The following is a 12,999-nucleotide window of genomic DNA, read 5'->3' on the forward strand; positions in this document are numbered from 1 at the left end:
CAAATAATTAACCCATTAGCGCCCAGCGTACTTTACAAAGTACACTTCATTTTTTTAGAATAGAAAATACACTATCCAATATTCTAATTTTTCTGATTAGCATTTTTGATGCTAAAGGTTCCAGCAAGACACTCCTAATCTAACATATTGACTCAGGTCAATTTTTTCTGTGCTACGAGTTGTTAAACTTTTGGAAAACGAGCGCCCGTCGAACGCATGTGACGACTACTACGTTTTCTCAATTAATTTAAGGTTTCACTCTGTATATATTGAAAAAAAAAAAACAGATTGATTGTGCTTCAGAAAGAACAATATAATCGCGCAAAGCGCAAGAATCAGCTGTAGTGCACAGTTTTGCTCTGAGGGGTAATCAAATTATGGTGTACTTTTCGTAGTACACTGGGCCTTTGTGAGAGCTTACATGTGCATTGCGTTGTAGGTTGCCTCAGAGTTCGAGCCAGGTATTTTCTTCGGAAGAATGCCGTTTTTAAGGTCATTTGAGACTCGGGAGACTGCAACAGATGCCGGCAGGGATATACGAGAGCATCTTGGTGAAGTAATTGTCACCCTGAAACGGCTGAGGCGAAGGGGGAAGGCGGCTGTGCGAATGAATGCCTTCTGCCTGATGGAACGAAAGAAATTGGAAAGACTGCTTCTCTTTTGATCCGGGAAACGAGTTTCTTTTCGTAGAGGTCAAAGACAATAGCATAGTTGCTATGGCGATGAACTATGACACAGTCGTGCCACTATGCTCTGTAAGCAGATGATCATCAACTCAAAAGAAAAACGTAGTGCCATCACGAAACATCGTCAGCAGCTAGAGAAATATTGGCATGGGAGAGAATCACTTCCACAATCAAGCTGCATATAACTACAGAATTTTCATTCGTGGGAAAAAGTGACGGAAGGCTCTATTTACAGAGATCATCAATATTGGTGCACTGAATGCATAGAGGATCTGCCAACCTGCCGGAGTTAGCAGACCCTCTATGCGTCGACTGCTGTCATTCACCTGCATACTTGCAGGACACTACTTGTGCCGTGTACACAATAGAAATATCATGAGGTCTTCCGTGTCCTGTGCGCCTGCCAATCCCTCCATCCATATGGGCATTTTCACAAGATTGAAAACGGTTGAAGTGCACATGTCTGCGATGCTGCGAAAAGTATGGTGCAACGCTTTGCATGATGCGTCGCTGCTTCGACAAGTTGCATGTGCCAAAACAACTTTGGTATTAGTATGGCAAGAGCCAAGCATGCTTGCTGTTCTTGTGCCGAGCCAGCTTGCATTGCTATCGCAAGAGCCCAGCGTACTTTCTAAAGTACAGCATCATAACTTCTGAAGGAATAGATGTAACTCTATACAAATTGCCAGATGTTGTTGTTTACTGTAGTTAGATAAGTGCGCGAAATTTCAATTAAATTCAACGAATAGCTTTTGCTTGGGCCTTAATGGGTTAAAAATAAAGACAAACAAACTTGTGAGCCATACCAGTCTGTGAATATCGATGACCAGCGAAGCTGTTTAGCACACAGCACCGAGGTGACACAGCGGAGGCTAGTTGGGTATCAAATGCCACGTTGTACCCATCCACTTTCAGACTGCTGTATGGAGTCTCGTCGCACAGTACTTTCGCACAGACGTCGTCGATGGCACCGCCATCAAGGTAATGAGTAGGCATCACTGCAGCACACAATGTGGGAAAAGCCAGCTTTCAAAGACCAAGCTTACGTTCGTCCTCTTAAAGTCTGCTTCACTCCTAAACACTAATGCATTGCTGGGAAGAGACATTACCAAGGGCAGTATAAGTTGTGTAATATGAAAATATGCCCTATTACCTTTTTTTAATTATTTTATTTATTGTTTGCTGTTGCCCCGAGGCGCCCGCTGGCGCCCTTGACTTTGCCGTTGCCGTTCCTTCGTCTTTCCTCGCAGGCGCATTGCTCTGCAAGAGTTCTAACCACGGCGCGCGAAAATGGAAGGCATTCCAATTGGTTCTGATATAATCGGATTTTGTAAGCTGGGTGTGTATAGCCTAGGGGTTTAAGACACTTGCCTTTGGAACGTGAGGGCCCGGGTTCAAACTCCAACGCCGTTAACAAAACTTTTTTCCACTCTATTCCGCCACTCCATAGAGGGCGCCAGGGGTGTCAGTATAATGCTTCAAAATGCTTCTATACAAATTAGTTCTTCCACTGCTCCCTAGAGGGCACTAGGAGTTCTTGCGCGCACGCCACGACATCGCGAACCCTGGCCATAGACAGCTTCGCGGTAAAAGCTATTCCAGTAGATCGCGAAGCACTCTCTCACATTGCGGTGTCTCTCGCAGTTAGTGTTGTAGCTAGTACACGGCCAGACCGCCTGTATGTCTGTGCGCGTGTGATATGTACGTACATACCGTGAAAATTCCGAGTGTTTCGACCCCCTCCCCCCCACACACACGCACACACATACGCGCACCTACCCTTGGCAACGCCTATGTACGCGATTGTAGATGTTGCGTTTGTGGTGCGCGAATTTCTCCTTCAACTGTGGCTTTGCGGATATGCGCCGAGTATTGCCGTGAAGCGGCATTTAAAATGCGAAATTTGCGTACAGCGAACATCTGCGTATTCTTTCTTTCTTTCTTTCTTTCTTTCTTTCTTTCTTTCTTTCTTTCTTTCTTTCTTTCTTTCTTTCTTTCTTTCTTTCTTTCTTTCTTTCTTTCTTTCTTTCTTTCTTTCTTTCTTTCTTTCTTTCTTTCTTTCTTAATCTTGAGGGTAGAAATTCCCATCTAGTAACCAATTCCGGCGCCAAATCAAGGAAAAGAGAGTTTTCAAAAATTATATTTCAGTATACTATATACTGATCCTGTGCATACGTTGAGGCGGTCACATGGCTAGCAAATACATTTTCAGTCTCGCGACATTTCCGACGCGACCATAAAAAGATAGTGACGTTAAGTAGAAGAAATACAACTGTACGACTAAACTGAACCTACAATAAATACCGTGTATAGTGCTCGTAGTGGAAGAGAGTACTTGGTATGCCAGAAAATAACGCACGAAATAAAACTTTGAAGTTTCCGCGCTACCTCGCAGTGACTTCATAGATTTTGACGGGTGCCGTCGTGGACGATTTTTTTTTTTTTTTTCCGAATCTGTCAATGGTGGACTGCACTGTGTTCAAAAGTAGTCTAAGCGTGCAAGCTCAAGAAGTTTTCAAAACGCTTAACTTTTCCACTGCAGCTAAAATGTGCGGAAATGCACGCCATCTCTGATGTGCCGGCGCGGCGCTTGGCGCGAAATTTAAAAGATACGAAAGTTTAGTCTTCGATGACTACTCAAATTTTCCTCGTACCGCGATGTTAACGAAAAGTATCCAATTTGAAAGAATGGCTTATCACTCTAAACTGATTTTTCCGTTTGCGTTTTAGTGCACATATGTATTCCTATATAATTTTTCTCTCTCCTGCTTTTTTTTTCTCCAGAAAGTGGCGGGGATTCGGTGAGCAGGGGCAGTGGACGTGCGGTGACAGCCATCTCACGGCAACTCTGAAGCTATGGCGTTCGCAGGGCTCAAGAAACAGATCAACAAAGCCAATCAGGTGAGTCATGCAGTCTCTCCCCCGTTGTACGTCGACGTGCGTGCTTTCTCTCTGTTCTTGCTCGAACTTCGCGGAATCCTCGCGTTTCACTGTACCAATCTTTCAGTGTAACAACACTCGGCACTGTTAGTTTCCCAGGAAAAGAAAAAAAATCAAAATTGCACTCGTCTAGGTAGTAAAGTGATTGCTTATTCCACGAAATATATGCAAAAGGAGGAAAGGAAAAGGAAAATTTTTTTTACTGATGGCCGCACTGTGATTGCCTAGCTCGAGCAGCTGACACCTGAAAGACGCTCATCAGTGAATGAGGGAGGAATAAAGGACAAGAAGAGAGTGAGAGGATAGGTCGTCATCGTCATCATCCTGTGTTATGCTCACTGCAGGACTAAGGCCTCTCCCAATGATTTCCAACCCACACTGTCCTGCGCGAGCTGATTCTGTTTTATGCCTCTGAATTTCTTAGTTCCGTCGTTCCTCCTATATAACCCTTTGCCGTCCTCAGCCGCGCTACCATCTATTCCGATGTTCTAACTGACCATCTGCTGTCTTTCCTTCTCATAACGAGGCCTATAGTCTGGCCCATTTTCCCTTTTTTAAGATCTTCTACGATATCGGTTAGCCCTGTTCGTTCTCTGGTCCACTCCGCTGTCTTCCTATCTCGCAGTGTTATACGCCTATCGTTTTTCGTGTGGGACTATTTCTGTATGAGTTGCTCTTGCGAGCTGTGAAGTTTTAGTGCGTACGTGTAATGTATATACTGCATTTCATATTGCAGTAAACGTCCTTGTTGGCCATTCGCACACAGGTACGAATGCGCGATATACAGGCCGGTGAATTCTTGGCGTTATTATTAGGCGCCGACACGTACGTAGTTCAACGTTCAAAGCTGGCGCCTGAACTCTCGCGACCCTTAATCCTCTCAACGTATGGAGTACATAGAATACAATTAAATTCAACGCACCATTTGTGATACTAAATCGTTGGGCACATTGCCTAGCAAAACAGGTCATTGTACCCTTCAATGGCCGAGAGCAATGTACGTATTGTTTTGTTAGAGGTTAGTTATGACGTATTTATTTTGAACAGATAAAGAACCTATTTCACGCCGAACTTTGATTCGGCATGCCGCGAAAAGCACTTCCGACCAGAAAGGACGAAATAGCACATTTTTTTCTTTTCTTTTTCTTTCTATATAATAAAGCGTTTGTGACACGCGCAGCTTGGTTTAATGTATCTTTATGCAGCTCGTGATAGCTAATACAAGTATTTTGTTCCGGCAACTGCTATGATTATTATCCTTTTGTAAGCTGCGTTGGAAAGGGATGCACATGTTTGCCACACGTGCACGTGTCATGTGCTAGAGCAAGCTTCATACGTGGCAGTTCATATAAACAAGCATATGGCGCTTGTTCTTTTAATATGATAAAATATTTTTGCGTATGACATAGCTTGTTGGTTCCGCATGCAGTCATGTGATTACCGAGTACGGGTAACGACTCGGAAAACTGCTAATAATATGAAAATGCCTTAACTTAGGAACAGAAAAAAATATATATAACATCCGTATGCATAATAAATGTGACGTGGCCCGAGTATGGATGCAGAGAGCTAGGCACAAGGACAGTATGTGCCACGTTCAATCCTCATTTTTAATCACATTTTGCGAGTCATCGCAAATTTATGCTTCACCGCATAGCATAACTGTACGCGGCGAAGCCTGCTTTAGGAAATCCAGAATTAAGCAATGCATCGAAGACCCTTGCCAAGACGCGCGCGCAGTGTGACTTCACGGCTGTGTAGACTGCACTTTGGGTACGCGAATTTCACCTTCAAGTATGGCTTCACGGGAATGCGTTGAGCATTGCCGGGTAAGGTGGCAATTAAAGGCAAAATTTGCATAAAACGCGCATGTCCAGATTTTTTTTCTTGTATTCTTTTTATGAGTGAAAATTTTGTAGTCTCTTTCGCTTCCTCTTGATATACTTTTGTGTGTTTTTAAGGCGTCCCTGCTAGCAAGTCAACCTTCTTATTAAGATGAGAAAGAAAAAAACGCGCCAGTTCCACACCGTAAAAATTGTACAAACTGCTGAGCAGAGCTGGATTCGTATGCCCCTGTTGACGCATGGCCTGTGTTTGTCTGAGTCTAAGTTGCGGGATCGCCTGTTTTTGTTGGCACTCGGCTTGCGTCTGAGTCTTCTGAAGCTTAGGGTTACCTCGCATTCGCTGGCGTTTCACCTCCGCTTCATCTCTTCCGTAGATCTGCGTCTAACTCCCTGCACTGGCGTTTCGCTATCGCTTCGCTTGCCCAGACAGACGGATTAGCCCTTCGGCGACGCTGGCGTTTTCGGGCAAGCAAGCGCTGGCGTTGCAAGCGTGCAGCCTGCTCGGCGTCCTTGGCGGGAAAGGAAACCTTTATTTCTGATGCAGTGGCGTGCGCCCTCTCTTGACCTATTTTGGTATGGATGGATGGATGGATGCTATAAGCGTCCCCTTTATAACGGGGCGGTGACATGTCTGCCACCAGGCTCGAAGGATAAAAAAAAGAAAAAAAAGAAAAAAAAAACTTCCTTGTTTCATGTTGTCCTAATGCCTTATCTACATTGATTAAATCTATGTTATTATAACAAAAAAATATAAATTCACGGTCCATCTCTCTGCCTCTTAAGGCAGAATGACCTTTTTTTCCCCCAATTATTTATTTTTGTACTTTATCTCTACTTTTCTGTCACCAATACTCTAACCGTCTCTTACTTATTTCTATCGCGGGCGTGTTCAGCTTTCCATTGTTGTCCCTAAAACCCAAGGCTTCATGTAGACTCGTGCCCACACGTATACCTGGGTGAATATCGCCACATTCAATCAGTACATGTTCCATCGTTTCCTTAGTTCCCCCGCAGCATGTACATTGTTCTTCTTCGTTACTGAATCTCGCTTTATAACTACGCGTTCTAAGGCAGCCCGACCTTGCTTCAAACAGTAAAGCGCTTCCCCTTGAATTATCATAAATCCTTTCCCTCCTTATTTCATTTTTTCCTTTTCGGTAGTTACTCAGAGCCGGCTTCTTTTCCATCGCTGTCATCCAATAAGTCCTCTCCGCCTCTCTGACCTTCCGCTTAATGCTCCTTGTTGCCATATCGCCCGCACTGCCAGCCGTATATTTACTGGTGAGCCTCCTAGTTCTTTTTCTCCACTGCGTGTCAACGCTTTTTCTATACAAATACCTGAAAACTTTCTCTGCCCATCTACTCTTCTTCATTTTCCTCAGCCTCTCTTCGAATCTCATTTTGCTCTGCGCTTCCCTCACTTCAAAGCCTGTCCATCCCATATCACCTTTTACCGCCTCATTTGTCGTCTTCCCGTGAGCGCCCAACGCGAGGCGGCCCACCGTCCTTTGATTTACATCCATTCCTGATTGTACCTCTGACTTCATGCACACCACTGAGTTCCCAAATGTAAGCCCCGGAACCATCACACCCTTCCACAGCCCTCGAAGCACCTCGTACCTATTGTATCCCCATAAAGCTCTGTGCTTCATAATTGCAGCATTCCTCTTTCCCTTTGCTACCGATGCTTTCTCTTGTACCTCCATATATCTATCCCCCTCATTTACCCATACTCCGAGGTACTTGTACTCGCTTACCCTCGGTATTTTTTGGCCCTGTATTAAGACCGCATGGTCTCCGTGATCATTGAATATCATCAATCCACATTTTGTTGCACTAAATCCTAGTCCTAGAGCCTCACACTCCCTTCCGCATATATCTGCCAGTCGCTGTATATCATCTTGACTGTCCGCAAATAAGACAATATCATCAGCATAAAATAGACCTGGAAGCTTCTGCTCAACCATCGCTCCGACCTGTTTGTGTGACAAATTAAATCCAATGTTGCTACCTTCTAGCGCTTTTTCCATCCTCGCCATGTACAGCATGAATAACAGCGGGGACAAAGGGCATCCCTGTCTCAGCCCCTTGCTAATTTCAACGCTGTCCTTGCTACTTATTCCTTCCCATTCTATACAAACTGTATTTTCTCGGTATATTTCTCTCAAAAGCTGTACACAGTCGTCACCTATGCCCACTTCCTTCAATATATCCCACAAAATTTCCTGATTAACGTTGTCATACGCCCCGGTGATATCTAGATAAGCTACGTATAAGGGCCTGTTTTCTATTTTAGATATTTCTATACACTGGGTAAGAACAAACAGATTATCGTCTAACCGCCTGTCGATTCGAAATCCATTCTGAAGTTCTCCCAAAATATCATTTTGTTCTACCCACGCTTCTATTTTTAATTTTACTGCCTGCATCGCCAACCTGTATAGTACCGATGTAATTGTTAGGGGTCTATACGAGCGAATGTTATCTTTTTCTCCCTTGCCTTTATAGATTAAGTTCATTCTATTTTTTTGCCAACTGTCTGGTATTTCCCTCTCCTGTAAGCACTTTTCTACGGCTTTGAGCAGTGCTTCTTTAGTGTTATGTCCGAGTTCGTTAATGAGGCTGACGGGAACCCCATCTAAGCCCGGAGTAGTGCGCTTAGGAATGTTTCCTTCGGCCTTCTTCCAATTGAAATTCTCTAGTACTACATCTTCTTCGGTTGCACTCCTTTGCGTACTTTTACTCACCGGGGGAATCCCCTGGGGGACCTTTTTAAACGAATCGGCTGTTATCTTTCGAATGTAACCTAGCGCTTCATATCCTTCCAATTTATTTCCTCCTTCATCTACCATATGTTGTTGCATTGTGACAGACTTCCTACCCAGCGCTTTTAGGTGTTGTGACAGACTTCCTACCCAGCGCTTTTAGGTGAGACTTCCTACCCAGCGCTTTTATGTTGACCTGGCTTGACCTGTAGCGCCCTCTCTTGACGTATTTTGGTATTGGCTTGATTTGTAGCGCCCTCTTTTGACCTACTTTGGTACTCTGAGCGTGATGCTAATCGACTACAGCCCGGGTAAAGTGAGCTAGACTTTAGCCCGGGGCACCCTAAGGTGCTCCGCACTTAAAAACAAGCAGTGAAGCTCACAGCAGATCTTAACACCCCACATATCACTGCATTATATTGATGTAACCCTGTGAACATATCAGTGAAATTGGAATGTTCACTGTTTTGTGTCGTTGAATAAAGCTTTTTTTCTCTTTGCTTTAGGTTTGGTTTATGTGGCCGCTCTTTGAGTTGCCGTGAGCGTGCGTGCGCACGTGTGTGTGTGTGCGTGACAGAGAGAGAAAAAGAGATAAATTGTGCTAGAACATACGTCCTGTTTCAAATACTTGCCTACAGAATCGGGGCCTGCGTGTGTATACCTATATATATATATATATATATATATAGAAAAGTTCGAAAAGTGAAGATATTACTGCTGCTAACAGAGGCCCTTTATTTTATTGCTTCTTGAAATGGGCTTTTTGTGTCTTTATTTCCAGTATGTCAGCGAAAAGATTGGCGGAGCGGAGGGTACCAAATTCACAGACGAGTACATGGAAATGGAGAGGGTAAGCACATAGACACATTATTTTTGTATTTTGTTGCACAACCTTTTAATAAATACTTGCTCTGCTGCTTTAAATGTCCACGTCTTGTCGCAGTAACATCAACGGGCTTTCTTGCCCTTGTCTTTTCGTTTTTTTCTTTCTCCAGAAAATAGACTTGACCAGCGAGTTAGTGGAAGAGCTGATTGTAAAGACGAAAGAATACCTCCAGCCAAATCCAGGTGGTTATTCTATCATTACAGTGTTGCACTACATTTTTAAAAGTATGTTAAAATGGCATATTTGTGCATATTATTGCGCTCAAAGCATGCAAAGAATGTATCCAATTTTGAGACATGCCTCTTTGTTATATTACATTCATTCTATTTGTGATTGCTAAAAGTGGCAAAGTGGGAACGAAGAAGAGTTGAAGCGCAGTTACCACCGCAAGCTTATAGTAGCGTCTTTTAGCAGTGCCGTTTTACTGTGTACGGTAAGTACGGAAATATTGTACTGTGTTGGTCGGCACGCAGCTTTTTTAAAGCTTTTTAGCCACGAGAGCTGCTCATTGTTTACTGTAACATGGTTAAAAGGTCAAAGTGGCTAATAGAGGTCTTGTAGACTAAAAAAGCCACGTGCCAACAATGAAAGTATGGTATTTTTGTACCTACCATACAGTATTACTATACATTTCTAAAATGGTTCTAATATCTCTGGCTGCTTTTAATACACAAAGCCATCTGTGCATGGGTGCACTGTGAACATGTAAGCAGTATGTTTTTGCAGCTTGTGTTTAGCAACAACATCCTATCGAAAAGCTCCTTAAGCATTCAAGTAGTTCATTATTTTATATACACCCATAAAGAAATAAACCGGAAATTAAAGAGAGCCTACATGATTTTTGTATGGACTAGTTTTTTAACAGAGTCTAAAAGAATGCCTTATTCTTGGTCATATAAGAAAGCCTTAGGGGGGAAATATGCAAGTTCTACATATGTACTTCATGAACCAGCGGTAGCGAGTAATATGCAAGGGAGCAGCAGAAAGAAGGTCTTGCCCTTCAACTTCATAGAAATGACACAAAGTGTCAGAAATGTCAATCGCAGAGGCATTTCATTTAGAGACGTGCTGCTGTCTTGTTACTCTATTTCCCTCTTATCGTGTAATGTGAGTAAAATTGTCTTGTTGTTGTTAGTGTAGTTGGCGATTGAGTGTAGTTGCAAGGCTTCTTTTTTTTCTTTCTTTATTTCTTTGTCAGATCTTAGTATTGATGCTCTCTTTTCATGATGAAATTTCCTGCAGCATCCCGAGCGAAGCTGATGGTAAGCACGAAACTCCGAGGACCGGGAAAAACTCATGCATATCCTCAGCCGGAAGGCGTGCTCGGAGAATCCATGGTCAAGTACGGCACTGATTTGGGCGAGGAGAGCCCCTTCGGTCAGTACGGCATTGTTGCTCATGGTCTAAGCAACGAGTGCACTGCACGGTCTTGTTTTATACTTAAACAATAGTGCAAAAGACTGGACCAAGAAAGAGAAGACACATGTATGTGTCTTCTCTTTCTTGGTCCCTTCTTTTTCACTGTTGTTCAAGTACCATGCATTTCAACCAACTCGTCAAGTATGCCATCCTACAGTCTTGTTTTGTTACCTGGCTGAGTCTTTTTTGTATGTTTGCTTAGTCTTTTACAAAGTCACCAGCTGGCTATAAAAATGGTTCATTTATAGTGGAAAACCACAAATTGGTGTTGCGATGATGACCCACTCAAAATTGTACCTTTTTATGTTGCAATAGATATTGTTCTTATTATTATTTAACTTCAAAAGGGTGGTTTGCTGGGAGAGTTGATATTGCATCTTGAAGGAGGCAGTGCAAAGTAACAAAAACCAAGGAAACAACCACACATACACAGTGTTAACTATATCAGCTGATAGTTGATAATGGTAGTCTGCTGGGCCAGTTGCTGTAACATATTGTAAAAGTATGACCAGAAGACAGTAGGAACAGAAGGAATTGGCAGGACAGACGCTCAACTTACAACTGAAGTTTATTGGAAAGTCGTTCATGAGAGCTACGTGCCTCTCTAAATGACAACAGATTCGTGGAGCATTCATCGTCCCTGAAGGTTGTTGCCGGTGGCACGCACTTGTCTTCACACTGCCAATAATGCAGGTGCAATCCGTTGTTAAAGCTGTGCCCAGCAAGTCTAAAGACAAACTGGCCATGGAGATTACTGAAGCTGGACAGATTAGTGCACACTCAACCATGTGCATCAGTGTTCCTTCTGTAGTGCTGACAGATGGAGAAATAGGCCTTCTCAGTAGTTAAAATGGCAACCATTAATCAGTTCTGATAAGAATGGCTTCATCATTGGCTGTGTTGGTCCTGTGTGGCACTACCTTGTGATAAGTCTGGCTGCACATGTGTATTTGGCTGCACAAGCGATGGAAACATGCATCGTTTTTGTACACCCATTCAGAATGGTCGCATGGATAATTGCAGGGCTCCTTAGTAATCGTGCTGTCCCTCGAGAACTCTGCATCTAACTCTAAATCACATCATTTGAGAATGGAAAAAGTGCAGGTTATCTTCGTAAGCTCGGAGGATGGACTGCTAACATTAAATGGCAGCTTGTGTCCGCAAAGGCCTGTTTTTCTGCTGTTTCCTTGTAAACGTAATTGTTGCACCTTGTGGTGCCTTCTCATTGTGGTCTGATGTTCATTGTGGTCATGATGTTCTATTCAGGTCAGAGCCTGATCGAAGCTGGAGAGGCCCTGAAGCAGCTGGCCGACATCAAGTATGCCCTGGAAGATAATGTGAAACAGAACTTTCTTGAGCCCCTTACCCAACTCCAAAACAAGGACCTTAAGGATGTTTTGGTGAGCCTTGTCATGTGTACATGAATATACATGCAGGAACTTCATTTGGAAACACTTACTTTTGTGTATGTGTTACTTTAGATATTCTGTAGGCCTATTTTGAAGCAACTAGGTAATTGCTTAGGGCAGGCACACCTCTGTCATTATGCATCTTCTAACGATGCCAAATAGAATGCATCTACAGAGCAAGCTTTTCAGTGCATCGCATCATGTGTTGTGAATTGAAAGCATTGACAGTCACTAGTGGAGGCATCGTATAGTCAAAGGATTCCCTTCACATCAGAAGAGTATGTCGTCTTTAACTTGGTTTCATGTTCCCTGGCAGTGGATTGCATGTTCATTCACTTCCATTGGGAATTGTACACTAGCAGTCTTGTCATGTAAAAATGTGGCTGGAAGCTGTTGTTCCAAGATGCATCCTCACTTATTTTTCACACATTAATCGATGCTACGCACTCGTCTTTCGGTTAAAAGGCAGAGTGCTGCGGTTTGTTTTCATTTTTGCGGGAAAGGTTTCCATAAGCTCCCTAGCTGTATCTGTTCTATACCTAGCCCCATATGGGGGCATTGTACATTGCACATTACGAGGCGTAAAACATCCTTGCTGCAGGGCATTTTATTCTTGATTGGATTTCTTTGAATCTGTGTTGTATAACACAGTGCTGGGCAGTATAGAAGATACATGTATCTTAGATACTATCTTAGATACTCTTTGCATATCTTGTATCTGTATCGCGATACCTCTCGCAAGACGAGTATCTGTATCTGTATTTCCGATACATTTGATAATGTATAGTGTATCTTAAGATACGAGATACTGCTATCGCGACACAACCGTGTGCAACAATAATCGCTGGCCAAAGTCCGCTCCTCAAGCTGGCACCACTAAGCCATCTGAATAAAACTAAGGGCTGTGAGGTAATTTTAATCTTTCTGCCAGAGTCCACCAGTGAGCGCATATGAGCCGAGGCACGTGCTAGAGCTCGCGCAGCGTCAACAGAATCAAGCGCGCGGACGTCTACGCCCAGCCCACATACCTTTTGTTTTCTCGATTTCTAT

The 12,999-nt window shown here is 43.3% G+C and overlaps 1 protein-coding gene across 1 annotated transcript in view; it reads left to right on the forward strand.

Annotated features, from left to right (window-relative positions):
• Positions 1-11,979, forward strand: part of LOC119387876 (endophilin-A-like) — a 36,659-nt gene extending 24,680 nt beyond the window's left edge. Inside the window, exons 2-6 of the mRNA XM_037655435.2 lie at positions 3,471-3,587; positions 9,017-9,085; positions 9,231-9,303; positions 10,364-10,498; positions 11,807-11,979. Of these exons, the coding sequence (XP_037511363.1) occupies positions 3,543-3,587; positions 9,017-9,085; positions 9,231-9,303; positions 10,364-10,498; positions 11,807-11,964 (480 nt within the window). The 5' untranslated portion in view covers positions 3,471-3,542 and the 3' untranslated portion in view covers positions 11,965-11,979. The remainder of the gene's footprint in view (positions 1-3,470; positions 3,588-9,016; positions 9,086-9,230; positions 9,304-10,363; positions 10,499-11,806) is intronic.
• Positions 11,980-12,999: the final 1,020 nt, after the last annotated feature.

The sequence above is a fragment of the Rhipicephalus sanguineus genome, chromosome 3, assembly GCF_013339695.2.
Source record: "Rhipicephalus sanguineus isolate Rsan-2018 chromosome 3, BIME_Rsan_1.4, whole genome shotgun sequence".
NCBI classification, from domain to species: domain Eukaryota; kingdom Metazoa; phylum Arthropoda; class Arachnida; order Ixodida; family Ixodidae; genus Rhipicephalus; species Rhipicephalus sanguineus.